Consider the following 15,050-nt stretch of genomic DNA (forward strand, 5'->3'; position numbering starts at 1 on the left):
CAAATTAGATCTATTTGAGGTAAAATAAATGCTATTAAATTTAATTTGTAAATAAATTAGGTTTAATATAGAGGTGAAATTATCTAACTCAGTATGTAAATTTTTTTTTTATATAAGATGTGATATTTTTGTTATCACTTAATACCAAGCTTATATGATTCAGATAACCTCCATTCATACACAATGATTTTTACCTTCTATAAAGGTGCATCCCCTTACAATTATAAATCTGGAATATTTCAGTCAATTTATGACGCACAAAAATATCACATGTTTCATGAATTCATATCCATAAAATGATAATAAATAATGTGTAATCTGTGATGGGTCTTAAGCATTGTCACACAGACTTTTAAGTCAAAATTGAAGGAAACAAAAAAAACTTGCTCTCTATGGATTTGATCATTGCTTGCTCTGTGATCGTAAGGGAACTACAAGCACACATACCATTAAGAGAATGTGGTTCGCAAGACAATCACACATTACATATCTCTTTCCATGTTAATTAATAGAACATATTCGTTATGATGCACGTGTAATGCTTAAAATGAAGCCCGTGAATACATGATCAGACTTAGTGAATTATGATGGGATCATAATACAGAGATAACAAGTCTTTAAGTATGTGTTCTAAATATTCCTATTCAAATAATACTAGAGAAGGACATAATAGTATTGTGACAGAATAACACTATCTAGCCTCACTCATATACTGACTACGACCGGTCCTTGAGCCATTAGTGTGGAGACACAAATGATAGATAGTGGGCGTTCTTTAGTGAAGATAAGTTTATGAACGTATGTGATTGAGTAAAATTTAGTTTGATTCATAGAAAAACTTGATTTTATTGTGTTTTCATACTGTGACCTATTTGAGGCATTTTATTGAACACATTTTGGGTTTCCCCAATTTTCATTTATAAAAAATGTGAAAAATATTTATTAAATGTATCTACTGATATAAACATTATTTTAAGCACTCTAGATTACCATAGATGTAAAACAACATAGTTAGTAACCTCTTAAGTACTTGTACATCCTCAAATTATCATCTACTTTCTCTCTCCCTCTGAATCCAAAGAATTAAGTCCCTCTATAACTAAATTAAAACTATTGTCTTATTCTTAAATGCCTATCTGCATTAATAATCACCTTGCCGAAGTGATATGTGTGTGTGTGTGTGTATATATATATATATATATATATTTGTCTTATAATCATTAACATTCCCATCCCTTTACTTCTTCATCTTATATCTTATTAAAATAAATTCCCGATTCACTAGTTATGTAGTTATAAATACCCCTCTTAACTAACTCCCCACATAATCATCATTCTTCATCGTCATATCTTTTTATGTTTCTTTCATATAACCTACTACAGGTTAAAATAAATAATCACACCAAGAATATCACCTAAATATCATAGTATCCTTATGAATCACACTTCACCTAACTTCTCGTACACCTCGATTAAAATCCAAAAACATAGCATCCACTACCTATATTACTATCTTGCTTCACTATTATACTATAATTATTTTATTTATTTCACTCAATACTTATCTTCCAACCATTAAATATCGTCATCACTATTGTTATTATCATCTTAATTTCCTAAGTATAACTTTACTATTAGATCATTCTCTAAAGTTCAGTCCATGTGGAGATGAACTCTCGCCCATTATATGTAATTAAGTGAGTTCTGAATAATTTTAAATTCATTTGATTTTGGCAACTTAAACTTGCAACGACACTGAAAGTAACACCGTAATTTGTAATCATCAAATCACCAATGTTGCCGAGGACTGACGTCCCTTAGAGTGAATTTGATTTTGAGTTAGTAATCTTGAGGCCAACATCGCGGGATGAACTAGAGTTATTTCATTTCTAGTGTTTTGGCAAGCTAATTCGAACAGGGTAGGTTGACAATAAATCGACAAGAGAAAGGGTTAAGACTTGATTGATTATAGGTAAATAATTTAGCCTAAATCTCTAGCACAGAAGGAAAACAAAAAATCCAAGTACATAAAAATTCATCTCAGCTTGTTCTGAGTTTTCATTTTTTACTTCTAATTGCATACTTCTATTTCGACTTGTACACATAAAAAATTCAGGTAGTTCTCCAACACTTCAGCTTGATTTCAATTCATATCTTTCATTTTGACTATAATCTATATCAGTTGTAGTTGTGCCTGAAAACAATAAGGAGAAGTGGAGGCACCTTGGAGGACGACAAGCTTGGAAGTTAGGCACTGACCCACATAGAGCAGTGCAACATCTTCATCAAAAACCTTCCAAAGAATTATTAGCATATCACCTAAGAAATGGGAGGATATCCGTCCAATTGTTGGATAACCAGATTAAGAAAAACCTCTTACTTGATCTTAGGGTGTGAGGAGGATCACTATTTACTTGTGGTTCACATCATATGAACAGGTGGAGATAACTACAACATCCACTAGCTGACCTATTCGATCCACCTTCGTAGGAAGACAAGCTTTCATCCCACGACTCAGATTCAGCATTATCAGTTTGATTGCTCATGGTTGCAGGAGATCAGGGGAATGAGAGGATGAGTTTGATAGATCATTCAACCCCTCTTTAGTATATACCCGTCACTATAGTGCTTGCAATTATTGGTGAACATATAAACTATAGGATAAACTCCCTGCTTATTTTCTAAGGAAAGGCTACAGAGGACTCTTATAGACTCATAGAGTATCTCTCTATATTATGTGAGATGAACAATTATCAACACATTCCATTAGAAATAGTGAAGATGAGAATATTTCCACTTACCCTAAGAGACAGAGCAAAGAAATGGTTTAGGAATCTAGCTTTGGAGTTGAACTCCTGGGATGAAATAGAGCAGACCTTTTTGAAGAAATTCTGTCATGAACGACAAAGATGATCAGGAAGGTCATTAGATATTTTCACCAAGAAGTGGGAGAACAATTCAATGAGGCATGGGAGTGATTGAAGTACCCCAGAACTTGCCTTCACCATGGTGTGCCAGAGCACGATATGCAAATATTCTATGGAGGATTGAGCCATCACAACAGGCTGATGTTGGATGCCACAAGCAGAGAAGCCTTTATGAGCAAGTATGATGATGAAGCTTTCGAGCTAATCAGACGTATAGTGGAGAGTAGTGAGCATCATGCAGCACTAGCATATCCTAATAAGGCTGTTACATGTGAGAGAGAGAGAGACGGAGTGAGAGACCAAGAGAGATGGAAAGAGAGAGAGATGCAGTGAGAGACCAACAGAGATAGAGAGATAGAGAGAGAGAGACTAAGAGAGATAGAGAGAGATAGAGTGAGAGACCAATAGAGATAGAGAGAGAGACTAAGAGAGATAGAGAGAGAGACTAAGCGAGATAGAGAGAGATGGAGTGAGAGACCAATAGAGATAGAGAGAGAAACTAAGGGAGATAGACAGAGAGACTAAGAGAGATAGAGAGAGATGGAGAGCAAGACCGATGGGGGACCATCCAACTTCGAAGACCCCGGTGAACCAGTTCGTCGACCAATGTTTCACGCACGAGACCCAGCCTTCAGAGTACCCAGTCTAGTCAACATGCCACAAAGGTTTGACGTTATCTTTCCTTATATTTTCCTTGTTTATTAGGCCTTGTATGTCGGCCGTGTATGTCTTTGTTTTTGTTTGTTTGCACGTGTTAGGACCACTGTATGGACCTACATGTTTGCGCATGTGTGAGCCCATATGTCAGCGTCTTAGGGGCCTCTCTCCTATTAGGGGGCCCTAATTACTTTAATTGGGCCTTCTCCCTTTTACTTCCAAGGGGGAAGGTCCATATTTGCCCCTATAAAAGGTGGGGCCGCCCATAAGAGAGAAGGAGAGAAGAAAATTTTGAAAAAATGTGAGTTTTAAGGATTTTGCTGATTTTTTAGTGTCTATTTTGAGGTTTTGCCATATTTATGAAATACTATTGTGAAGTTAGGAGAGAAAAAATAACCCTAGAGATCCCCAGAAACTGCTGCCCTTTTCATCGGAGCTCTGCCGCCGCCGCCTCCACTAGAGCTCCGGGCGGCCCAGCGCCCTGCCCGCGAACGCGGCCACCTCCACGGCGGCCGAGACTGCGGCCGTCCTGAGGCTACAGCCCATCGGCCGTCCAGCGGCAGCCGCTCCATGGCCGCCCAGCGGTGAACCCTGCGGATGGCCCTCGACCGCTTCTGGCTGCTCCCGGCCGCTCCCGGCCGCTCCCGCGGCTTCCCCTTTGTCGCCTCTCGGTCGCCCTTGGCCGCCCCAAGCCGCCTTTGGCTGCCTGAGCCGCCCCACGGCCGCCCAGCGCCGCCTGCAGCCGCCGCTTGCGGCCCTTGGCCGCCCTCGGCCGCCGCGAGACGCGCGTGAGCCGCCCTGAGCCTCCTTCGGCTGCCCCAAAGCTGTCCAGCACCGCCCGCGACCGCTTGTGCCGCCCTCGGCTGTCCTACGCTGCCCTCGGCTGCCCCTCACTGCTCGTGGTCGTCACGCGCCACACTTGACTGCCCTTCCCCGCCCTCTGCTATCTCACGCCACCCTCAGGCGCTCCGCACCGCCCTCGGTCGTCAGGCACCGCCCCGACTGCCTGCGCCACCGGTGGCCACCCTCGCTGCTTGCACGACCTCCCTTGGCTGCCCACGTCGCTCGCCCGACCTCCCTTGGCCGCCCCTCCTGCTCGCGCGCCACTCCCGCAGCTGCCGTCGATCACTCTCGCCGCTTCCTTGGCCACCAGCGGCCGCCCTCGTCGCCCCTGCGGCCGCCCGTGGCTGTCCTTGCCGCTTCCGCAGAGTCATCGCCACTCCTGCGACCACCATCAACTACTTGCGCCGCATGCGCTGCTCCTGTAGCCGCCATCGACTGGCCACCACCACGCCATGTTGTCGCGCCGCCTTGCTGCCACGTTGCCACGCTATCGTGCCTCCTCGCGTTGTTGCATCTACCTGCGGCGTCATCGCGCCTACGTGTGGCTCACCGCCTGCTACTGCCGAACTAGTCATCGTCTCGCTTGCTCATAAAATCCTTCTCGACGTTATATTATTTCTTTCAGTGCGTCCGAGCGTGTTCGATCCCAATGTCCTTAGTGTTATATCAGAGACTAAGTAAGATGGAGAGATAGAGAGAGACAAAGAGATGGAGATTTTTTTCAAAAAATGGAAAAAAAGATTAGATAGATATAGCGATGGACTGAGAGACCAGGGGAGATAGAAAGAGAGATGGAGTGAGAGACCAATAGATATGACTGATAGAGATAGAAAAAGCGAGATAGAGACAGAGATGGAGAAAGAGAGAGATAAAGTGAGATAGAGAGAGAGACATGGAGAGAGAGCAGCCAAGAAAGATAGGAAGACAGATATACAAATGTATCAAGAGAGAGAAAGAGAGATGGAGAGAGAGGTATCAAGAGAGATAGAGATAGAGAGAGATCAAGAAGGTAAAGAGGTAGATAGAGTTCACATATGTGAAAAAAGGATGTAGAGCGACATGTTGAGAGAGAGAGATCAGATTTAGAAAGAGAGAATAGAGAGCGACAGATAAAATATAGAATAGAGAGTGACCGAGAGAGAGATCAGATAGAGAAATACAGAATAGAGAGAGGAGAGATAGAGTGATTGCAGTAGAGATAGAGATGCAGAGAATGATAAGATAGAGAGAGATAGAGATGTAGAGAGTGATAATATATAGAGAGAGATAGAGAGATATAGAGATGTGGAGGGTGATAACATATAGAGAGAGATAGAGAGACATAGAGATGTAGAGAGAGATCAGATAGAGATATACAGAGGAATAGTGATATAGAGAAAGAGAGAGAGATAGAGATAGAAATGTAGAGAGTGATAAGATAGAGAGAGTGAGATAGAGATGTAGAGAGAGAGATCATATAGAGATATAGACAGAGAAAGAGATGGGTAAAGAGATGGAGGTGTAGAGAGAGAGATCATATAGAGATATAGACAGAGAAAGAGATGGGTAAAGAGATGGAGGAGTAGATAGAGATCAGATGGAGATATACAGAAATATAGATAAATATAGAGAGATATCCAGGTGTAGAGAGAGAGATCACATAGAGATATACAGAGACAGATATATTGAGGGAGGGATATAGATGTAGAGAGAGATCTGGTAGAGAAACAGAGAGAGAGAGAGATCAGGTAGAGAGACAGAGAGATCAGGTAGAGAGAGAGAGAGAGAGAGAGAGAGAGAGAGATCAGGTAGACAGAGAGATCAGGTCGAGAAAGAGAGAGATCTGGTGGAGAGAGAGATCAGGTAGAGAGACAGAGAGATCAGGTCGAGAAAGAGAGAGATCTGGTGGAGAGAGAGATCAGGTAGAGAGACAGAGAGATCAGGTCGAGAAAGAGAGAGATCTGGTGGAGAGAGAGATCAGGTAGAGAGACAGAGAGATCAGGTCGAGAAAGAGAGAGATCTGGTGGAGAGAGAGATCAGGTAGAGAGACAGAGAGATCAGGTCGAGAAAGAGAGAGATCTGGTTGAGAGAGAGAGAGAGAGAAAGAGAGAGAGACCAGGTAGAGAGAGAGAGATCAGGTAGAGAGAGAGAGAGATCAGGTCGAGAAAGAGAGAGATCTGGTGGAGAGAGAGATCAGGTAGAGAGACAGAGAGATCAGGTAGAGAGAGAGAGATAGATCAGGTGGAGAGAGAGAGAGATCAGGTAGAGAGAGAGATCAGGTCGAGAAAGAGAGAGATCTGGTGGAGAGAGAGATCAGGTAGAGAGAGAGAGAGAGATCAGGTCGAGAAAGAGAGAGATCTGGTGGAGAGAGAGATCAGGTAGAGAGAGAGAGAGATCAGGTCGAGAAAGAGAGAGATCAGGTGAGAGAGAGAGAGATCAGGTAGAGAGACAGAGAGATCAGGTAGAGAGAGAGAGAGATCAGGTCGAGAAAGAGAGAGATCTGGTGGAGAGAGATCAGGTAGAGAGACAGAAAGATCAGGTAGAGAGAGAGATCAGGTAGAGAGACAGAGAGATCAGGTCGAGAAAGAGAGAGATCTGGTGGAGAGAGAGATCAGGTAGAGAGACAGAAAGATCAGGTAGAGAGAGAGATCAGGTAGAGAGACAGAGAGATCAGGTCGAGAAAGAGAGAGATCTGGTGGAGAGAGAGATCAGGTAGAGAGACAGAGAGAGAAAGAGATAGAGATCAGGTAGATATATATATATAGAGAGAGAGAAAGAGAGAGGGTAGATATATATATATATATATATATATATATATATAGAAAGAGAGAGAGAGAGAGAGAGAGAGAGAGAGAGAGAAAGAGAAAGAGATCAGGTAGAGATAGATAGAGAGAGAGAGAGAAAGAGAAAGAGATCAGGTAGAGATAGATAGAGAGAGAGAGAGAAAGAGAAAGAGATCAGGTAGAGATAGATAGAGAGAGAGAGAGAAAGAGAAAGAGATCAGGTAGATATATATAAATAGAGAGAGAGAGAGAAAGAGAAAGAGATCAGGTAGAGATAGATAGATAGAGAGAGAGAGAGAGAGCTCCTAGAATCTCGGTAAGCTCTCCAGCCTGCCGCTGCTAAAATCCCGGCGCAGTTGAAGCAAAACACAAAACGCGGAACAACCAAACCCAAAAATCCTCACTTTTTCCAATCCCCTCCCCACCATTCCCTCTCCCAAATCCTCCCCTCCCCCTCTCAAACTCTCAAATCCATGGCCACCGCGAGCAATCGAGACTTCCCCGACAAATCTCCCCACCCTTCATCCCAAACTCCTCAATCTGCCGGCCAGTTCTTGCTCAATCTTCTCCAGAAGCGCCCCCAACCCTCCGATCAACCTCCTCCGATCGACCCATCCATGGCGGCTCTCGGATTCCGCGATTTCTCCGATAATCTTCCATACCCACTTCGTAATTCGCCCGATCTTCCCGATTTTCACCCCGGAATCTCCGCCCCGGCTTCGTCCCAGGCCGCGCGCCCTCCCCCCGGCTTCCATCGCCATGAAGGTGCTCCTCGGGAGGGAACTCCGCCTGGGTTTCCCCCGCAATTAGGGTTTCAATCTGCCCATTTCGATCTGAGGAACTCGCCGCATCCGCAGCGTCGTGATCATCCTCAGCAGCGGCAAAATCTGATCTTTGGGTCTTTTGTGACTTCGGTTGATCTTCCGGGGAGCTCTCCTGGGTCTACTCCGATTCATCCGCCGAATTCTCGCCCAATTCAAGTTTCTGATGGCCGAAAACCGCTTCTTTCTCGAATCGAGGCTGGCGAGGAGAAGGGGAGATCGCCGGTGTTGAATGGATTGGTGTCGAATTGGGAGGCTCGAAGGATTTCTCAACATTTCGACGGATTTTCTCGAAAACAAGATGAACAGTTGAAATTTACATCCTCTGTGATCAGGAGAGAAGAACAGATTCGAGATGGATACGACGCTGTAGCTCTATCCAATGATCATGATAAGGAGAAAGAACTCTTATGCGATGAGCTCGTTGAGACATTGACAATTTCTGAAGAGAGATCTGGGACTACCAAATCCGCTACGCAGTCTTCCCGTGGCAAGGTAAAATCTATTGAATTTTTCTCTCTTTTCTGATCTCTTGCCCTCTAAATGGAAAATGTGGTCAGATTCAATCAGTATTCTTTGTGCAGAACTGATTTATTTCCTTTAATTTGAGATGGAAAACTGAATCAAGCTATTGAAGAACTATATAATTACTACTTAGAATTACCCTTTCATCAGCTAGACCTCACTGTATGAGTGTATGTTTTTTATTTTGCTGTGTAGGATTATAGGTCAGATTTTTCAAGAGGGCACAACGTGTCCAGCCAGAGAACGAGGTACCGACGGCGAGAGCTTCGAGCTCGTCGTGATATTACGAGGTTTACCCACCAATTTATAGCCATATATGAGTCTCTTTTGCCAACAGAAGAGGAGAAAAGTAAGCAGATTCAGTTGTTAAAGTCTTTAGAAGGGCTTGTTGTTAAGGAATGGCCAAATGCTCGTCTTCATCTCTACGGATCTTGCGCGAACTCGTTCGGAGTATCGAGTTGCGATATCGATGTTTGCCTGGCAATCCCTGCTGTTGAAGTGGACAAAGCCTCTGTTCTTCTGAGATTAGAAGAGATTTTGCAATGCAACAATTTTCAAGATGTACAGGTAAAAATAGATTGCCTAGTCTTCTATATTTTTCTGTTTCTAGCCGTGGCTTCTTGCCAGTATTCCAATATAAGTCCAATTTTTTGGTTTTATGATGCTCAATTATGATCTCTGTTTTTTCAAAAACTTTTTATGATCGCTTTAAGTTTTGTCTGGATTGGATTGTTGAAGCGTGAAAATAGATAATTGTACTGCTGACTTACCTATGTCCCCTGCTTAAGATACATGCCATCATGGGTTTTAGTTTTTTTTGGGTCAAAATTTTAATATTTCTCATCATTCGTCAATTTTTGAGGGTGTCGATTTGAATATGCCACATATGAACTAGATTTGTTTCCTTCATTAATTTTTTAAGGTGCATGTCTGTTAAGCCTCCTTAGGAGCCCACGTCGTAGCCTTCCACCTAGTACCTTGCCCGTAGAAGAAGGCACGAGGGAGGGGTAGGAAGAAGAACGGAGACTAGTAGTGGAGTCGTCGGACGAAATCAAATCGAACCTAGTAGAGTGAGATGGATGTTCAACACATAGTCCCACGACAAAAGTAAGGATAGTTCACAAGAGAAGGCCGGATCGGCGTCCCCTCCCTTGCTGAGTCTTCGAGATGCTGGATCAGCCTCCGAGACGTGAGGATCTCGCCGCAACAACTTCTGAGAAAAGGTGCCTTCCTCTCCCCCCCTGAGGCTTCCCTTTATTCTGTCTTCTCGTTCCCCGCCATCATTCGGTTGGGCGTCCACAGGCCAGGTGGCCACGTGATCTGTCCTCTCTTCTTCTCTTGCTCTGATAGGTCCTTGGTAAGTCTTTAACAATGTCCTGGTGAGTTAGTGTTAAAGATTGAGATACCATGAATGTTTCTTCATCAGTGCCCCAATTTCCAGCTGTTTACCATGTTTTGAGCTTTGGAATGGCTTGAAATACTCGATGTATGAACATAATTGTAGTTTCCCTCGCAAATTTCTCAAAACACCTGTGATTAATACTATGGTTTTAGATGATTGGACAGCCATTTTTTTTTCTCTGACACAATTTTTGAACGTTTCCTTGTTAGAATGAGGAGGATTCCTAGCTCAGATATCGAGATTAAAAGCACGTTATGTTTTCTCTTCACTGTTTTATTTACTTTGAAAGTCTAAAAAATGCTCTCTTTGCAGGCACTGACGCGTGCGAGAGTGCCAATTGCAAAGCTGAAAGATCCTGTGACGAACATCTCATGTGATATTTGTATCAACAACATTCTTGCCGTGGTCAACACGAAGCTTCTGAGGGACTACTCTAACATAGATATCCGCTTACGTCAGCTTGTTCTTATTGTGAAACACTGGGCCAAAACTCGTGGTGTGAACGACACTTACCGCGGCACTCTCTCCAGCTATGCGTATGTACAGATTTACGAATGTTTGCGGCTGTCGGATTTGTTTTATTTGTCATTATGATGGCGAGTTAGATTGATGAACTGCATTTGAATTTTTTTTTATTTTCGTTTTTTGCCCACCAGGTATGTGTTGATGTGCATCCACTTTCTGCAAATGCGTAGACCTGCCGTCCTTCCTTGCTTGCAGGTTTGTTGGATTTTCTAGTTTTATTGGAGGTTGATACAAAATTGTGAAGATGAATGTTCCTCAGCAATGTTGGCATATAAAAGATCCAAAGTTTTAACATTCACATCCATTTCATTATTGCTTACATTTCAATTTTTCTACATTTCATTTTTATTTATAATTTTAATATTATGTTTATGTTAATTTTATATTATATTATTCTACTATCTTTTTTATTCTTTTATTTTATTCAGTTTATTTTTACTTTATTTTACATCATTTTATTTTATTTTTTACTTTATTTATATTTATATTTTGTTTTTTACTTTTTTAATCTATTCATATTTTTTATTTTTTACTTTTTTACTTTACGTATATTTTATTTTTTTACTTTTCTACTTTACGTATATTTTATTTTTTACTTTTTTACTTTACGTGTATTTTATTTTTTTACTTTTCTACTTTATGTATATTTTATTTTTTACTTTTTTACTTTAACAATATTTTATTTTTAATTTTATTTATATTTTTTATATTTATATTTTATTTATTTTTTCTTTACGCATATTTTATGTTTTACTTATTTATATATTATTTTTTACTTTTTTACTTTATTTATATATATATTTTACTTTTTTACTTTATTTATATTTTATTTTTGATTTTTTTACGTTATTTATAGTTTTTTACTTTTTTACTTTATATATATATATATTATTTTTTACGTTTTTCACTGTATTTATGCTTTATTTTTAACTTTTTAAAATTCTTTTATATTTCTTCTTTAATATTTTATTTTATACTTTTTTACTTTATTTATATTTTTTCTTGCTTTTTAAATTTCTTTTATATTTTATTTTTACTTTTTTAGTTTTTACTTTTTTACTTCTTTTATTACTTATTTTTTACCTTTTTACTTTGTTACTTCTTTTATATTTTATTTTTTACTTTATTTATATGTATTTATTTTTAATTTTTACGTTAGTTATCTATTATTTTTCACTTTGTTCATTTATTTATATATTATTTATAATTTTTTACTTTATTTATATTATATTTTTACTTTTTTACTTTATTTATATTTTATATTGACTTTTTTCCTTTATTATTAATTTTTTCTTTATTTATTTATTTTTAATTTTTGCGAACTATTTTTTTTACTTTATTTTTAATTTTTACGTTAGTTATCTATTATTTTTCACTTTGTTCATTTATTTATATATTATTTATAATTTTTTACTTTATTTATATTATATTTTTACTTTTTTACTTTATTTATATTTTATATTGACTTTTTTCCTTTATTATTAATTTTTTCTTTATTTATTTATTTTTAATTTTTGCGAACTATTTTTTTTTACTTTATTTTTACTTTTTGTCTTTATTTTTTTTACTTTTTCCCGTTATTCATATTTATTATTGAGTTTTTATTTTATTCATATTTTATTTTTTATTTTTTATGTATATTTACTTTTATTTTAATTTTATTTATATTATTTTAATTTATTTATATTTTACTTTTATTTTTTAATTTTATTTTATTTTATTTTATTTATATTCTTTTTTACTTTAAATATATATTTGTTTTAACTTAATATGACATTGATTATAGTTTTTTTTTACTTTATTTTTCTGTTACTTTTTGTTGTTTTTATTTTAATTTATTATATTTATTTTTTGCTGTGTTTTGTTTTATATTATAATTTTTATTTTATATTTTTTTTCATGTGTTCTTTTAGCGTTTTTTCTTGTTAGTGTATTTTTTATTTTGATGTATATTTATATATTTTTGAGTGGTTTATCTGTATTTATATGTTTCAGTTATTTTATTCTTCTATTTACTTGTATTATTTTTTAGGATGAGTAATCGTGATCAGTCTGCTAATCTTGCATCACTTTGACTGTTCCTTGTTCCTGATCTTTACCAGGAGATGGCACCCACTTATTCGGTGACGGTGGATGGTGTCGACTGTGTCTTTTTTGACAGAGTTGAAAAACTCCAGCACTTTGGTTCAACCAACAGGGAAAGCATATCAGAGCTGCTCTGGGGTTTCTTTAACTACTGGGCTTACCATCATGATTATGCATATGACGTTATATCTGTGAGGAAAGGAGGCATCATCAGGTGATTATTGCCATGCTCATTGAACCAAAATGGTTTATATTCCACTTGGAAATGACCATTGATTTCTTGTTTTTCTGTGTTTCAATTAATTCAGTTTATCTTGGTTTCTGTTTATCTTCCTATTTTGCCCTGCAAAGTGATGCCCACAAATTATACTTCTCTATTTCATAATAAATTGAAACTATTTCTTATTCTCTTTAATCCCTCCAAAATTTTTCAGGGTGAAAATCTCAATCTGTATCTTAAAGCCTGATTTAATAATTGCTGACTTTATTTTTACACCTGTTCTTTTGGATTTTCGTTCTCAAAAGCTGCTCGATATTTAATGTTTCATGGAATAAAAGTCAAATCTCTCTCCAAAACTCTTAACTTTCTCCCTCCAACTTAAACTCTTAAATCTCTTTCTCAGAAGCTCTTAACTCTCTTTCTAGAACTCGTTCATAATTTTTCTCTAACTTCAATTCTTAACTATCTAACTCAACCTCTGATCCCTTTCTTTGGCGCTCAACATTAAACTCTCATTCTCACTCTCAATGTTTATGTGTGCAGCAAGCAATCAAAGGATTGGACAAGGAGAGTTGGGAATGACAGGCACCTGGTGTGCATAGAGGACCCTTTCGAACTGTCCCACGATCTGGGCAGGGTTGTGGACAAGTTCACCATTAAAATCCTCCGCGAGGAGTTTGAGCGCGCCGCCGACATCATGCAGTTTGATCAGAACCCTTTGCAACGTCTCTTTGAGCCTTATGTCCGGCCTCCATCAGAACTATCCTAGCAAGCTCTCTTAACGATTCTTATGGCCCTGTAAAGAAATCTTTCCCATTTACATAATGTAGGATGATATGTATGTAGCCCCAAACTATGGTTGAAATGGTAGGGTTCCATCCTTGATGAGATAACTGATCTGGGCACCATCCTCCCCCAGAACTATCTCAACTCTCTCTACTTTCTCTCTCTACTCTTTTGCTCTATGGTTCCTGTTGCCTTGTGAAGAAAAACTCTCCATTTCTTAATTTAGGAATTAGGATGGATTAGGATTTTTCCTCTTACAAAAGTGAGTTTCTTCCCTCTCTTGATCTATCTTCGTGTCTATTGCAATACGCCCTAATATACAGGTCCATGAAGGGAGTTTAATGCTTAGGAGCATCCCCAAAGGAAGAGGTAAGTCCTAAACATTCAATTAGGATTTTTATTCCATTTCCCCCATCTTTCTATCCATTCCACATTCTCATATCACTTCACTCTCTCATATAAGTTATTAAACCCTATGAGTAGGGATTAATGGCTTATACACCCATTCCTAATTAGGATTTTCATAGGAAACCCCTAATTAGGATTTCTTCATCATATCCATTCATTTCTCTCATCCCATCCTCACTCCAAAATTTTAATATGATCCTAATCTCTGTTATAGGTTCATAATTCTTATGAGTAAGAATGAAGAATTTATACATATAACTTAATTTAATTAAATCACAATATATATCTATTATCTCTTCTTTCCACGATCTCTCATTTTAACCATTTTCTTAATCATTACTTTGTTCTAAATATCAATCTTAATCACAAAACCTTCGTGTTTCAACCCCTTACTCACCAATTTACATCACTAATAAGTGAATTAGGATTAATTATAAAAATTAATGCATAAGTCTCAAAATTACACATCGACTAGGTTAACCACCTGAATTTGGACTTACTTCCTTTCTCACCTCACAGTCGACTGAGGCAACCAAGGATCTGCTAGCCTCCATCCTACACTAGGTGACTGATAAGGAAAACGCCATACTTACGGCCCTTCCCCCGTGCATAGAGATCAAGGAGGTGGTTTTCTCCTACAGTAAGAACAAGGCCCCCAGGCCAGATGGGGTTTTGATGGAGCGCGCCAACTCGCTCCAGGGGAGATGTCTTAGGAACCACCATTGTCATCATGAACAGGCCCGCCGGTTCGTATCCAGCCCGACCGGCACGCAAAGGCGTTAATGAAGACACCCGGGTTTAAATACCCCGGCTAAAGCACGTTCGCAATTTTTGCATTTTGATCTTTGTTTGTTCGTGCTCATTTGATTCATGATTTTACCATGTTCGTGTGTTTGTTCTCGTTGTGTATGTGTCTGTCCTGTCGTATGTCATGTTGTTTTCTTACCATATGGTTTGCATATCGAGTCATTTTCTTACCATATGTCTGTCATGTCGTATGTCATGTTGTTTGTGTTTTAAAAAAAAGGGGTCCCTTTGACTGCATGCTCCGAAGGTGCATCGGTGCGACCTGGTTTCTACGCGGACCGT

At 38.9% G+C, this 15,050-nt stretch overlaps 1 protein-coding gene and 1 non-coding gene across 2 annotated transcripts; one reads left to right on the forward strand and one right to left on the reverse strand.

Moving 5' to 3' along the window:
* Window positions 1-2,909: 2,909 nt before the first annotated feature.
* On the reverse strand, window positions 2,910-3,013 carry LOC144700360 (small nucleolar RNA R71). Its single transcript, XR_013580730.1, has one exon. It is a non-coding gene; the product is annotated as a small nucleolar RNA R71 (small nucleolar RNA).
* Window positions 3,014-7,454: 4,441 nt separating this feature from the next.
* On the forward strand, window positions 7,455-13,717 carry LOC144716516 (Nucleotidyltransferase family protein). Its single transcript, XM_078591647.1, has 6 exons — window positions 7,455-8,505; window positions 8,731-9,102; window positions 10,250-10,473; window positions 10,594-10,657; window positions 12,565-12,761; window positions 13,311-13,717. Exons 1-6 carry the CDS (start codon window positions 7,663-7,665, stop codon window positions 13,534-13,536), a joined length of 1,926 nt encoding a protein of 641 aa, XP_078447773.1. The 5' UTR covers window positions 7,455-7,662; the 3' UTR covers window positions 13,537-13,717.
* Window positions 13,718-15,050: the final 1,333 nt, after the last annotated feature.

The sequence above is a fragment of the Wolffia australiana genome, chromosome 2 (genome assembly GCF_029677425.1).
Source record: "Wolffia australiana isolate 7733 chromosome 2, ASM2967742v1".
Lineage (NCBI taxonomy): Eukaryota > Viridiplantae > Streptophyta > Magnoliopsida > Alismatales > Araceae > Wolffia > Wolffia australiana.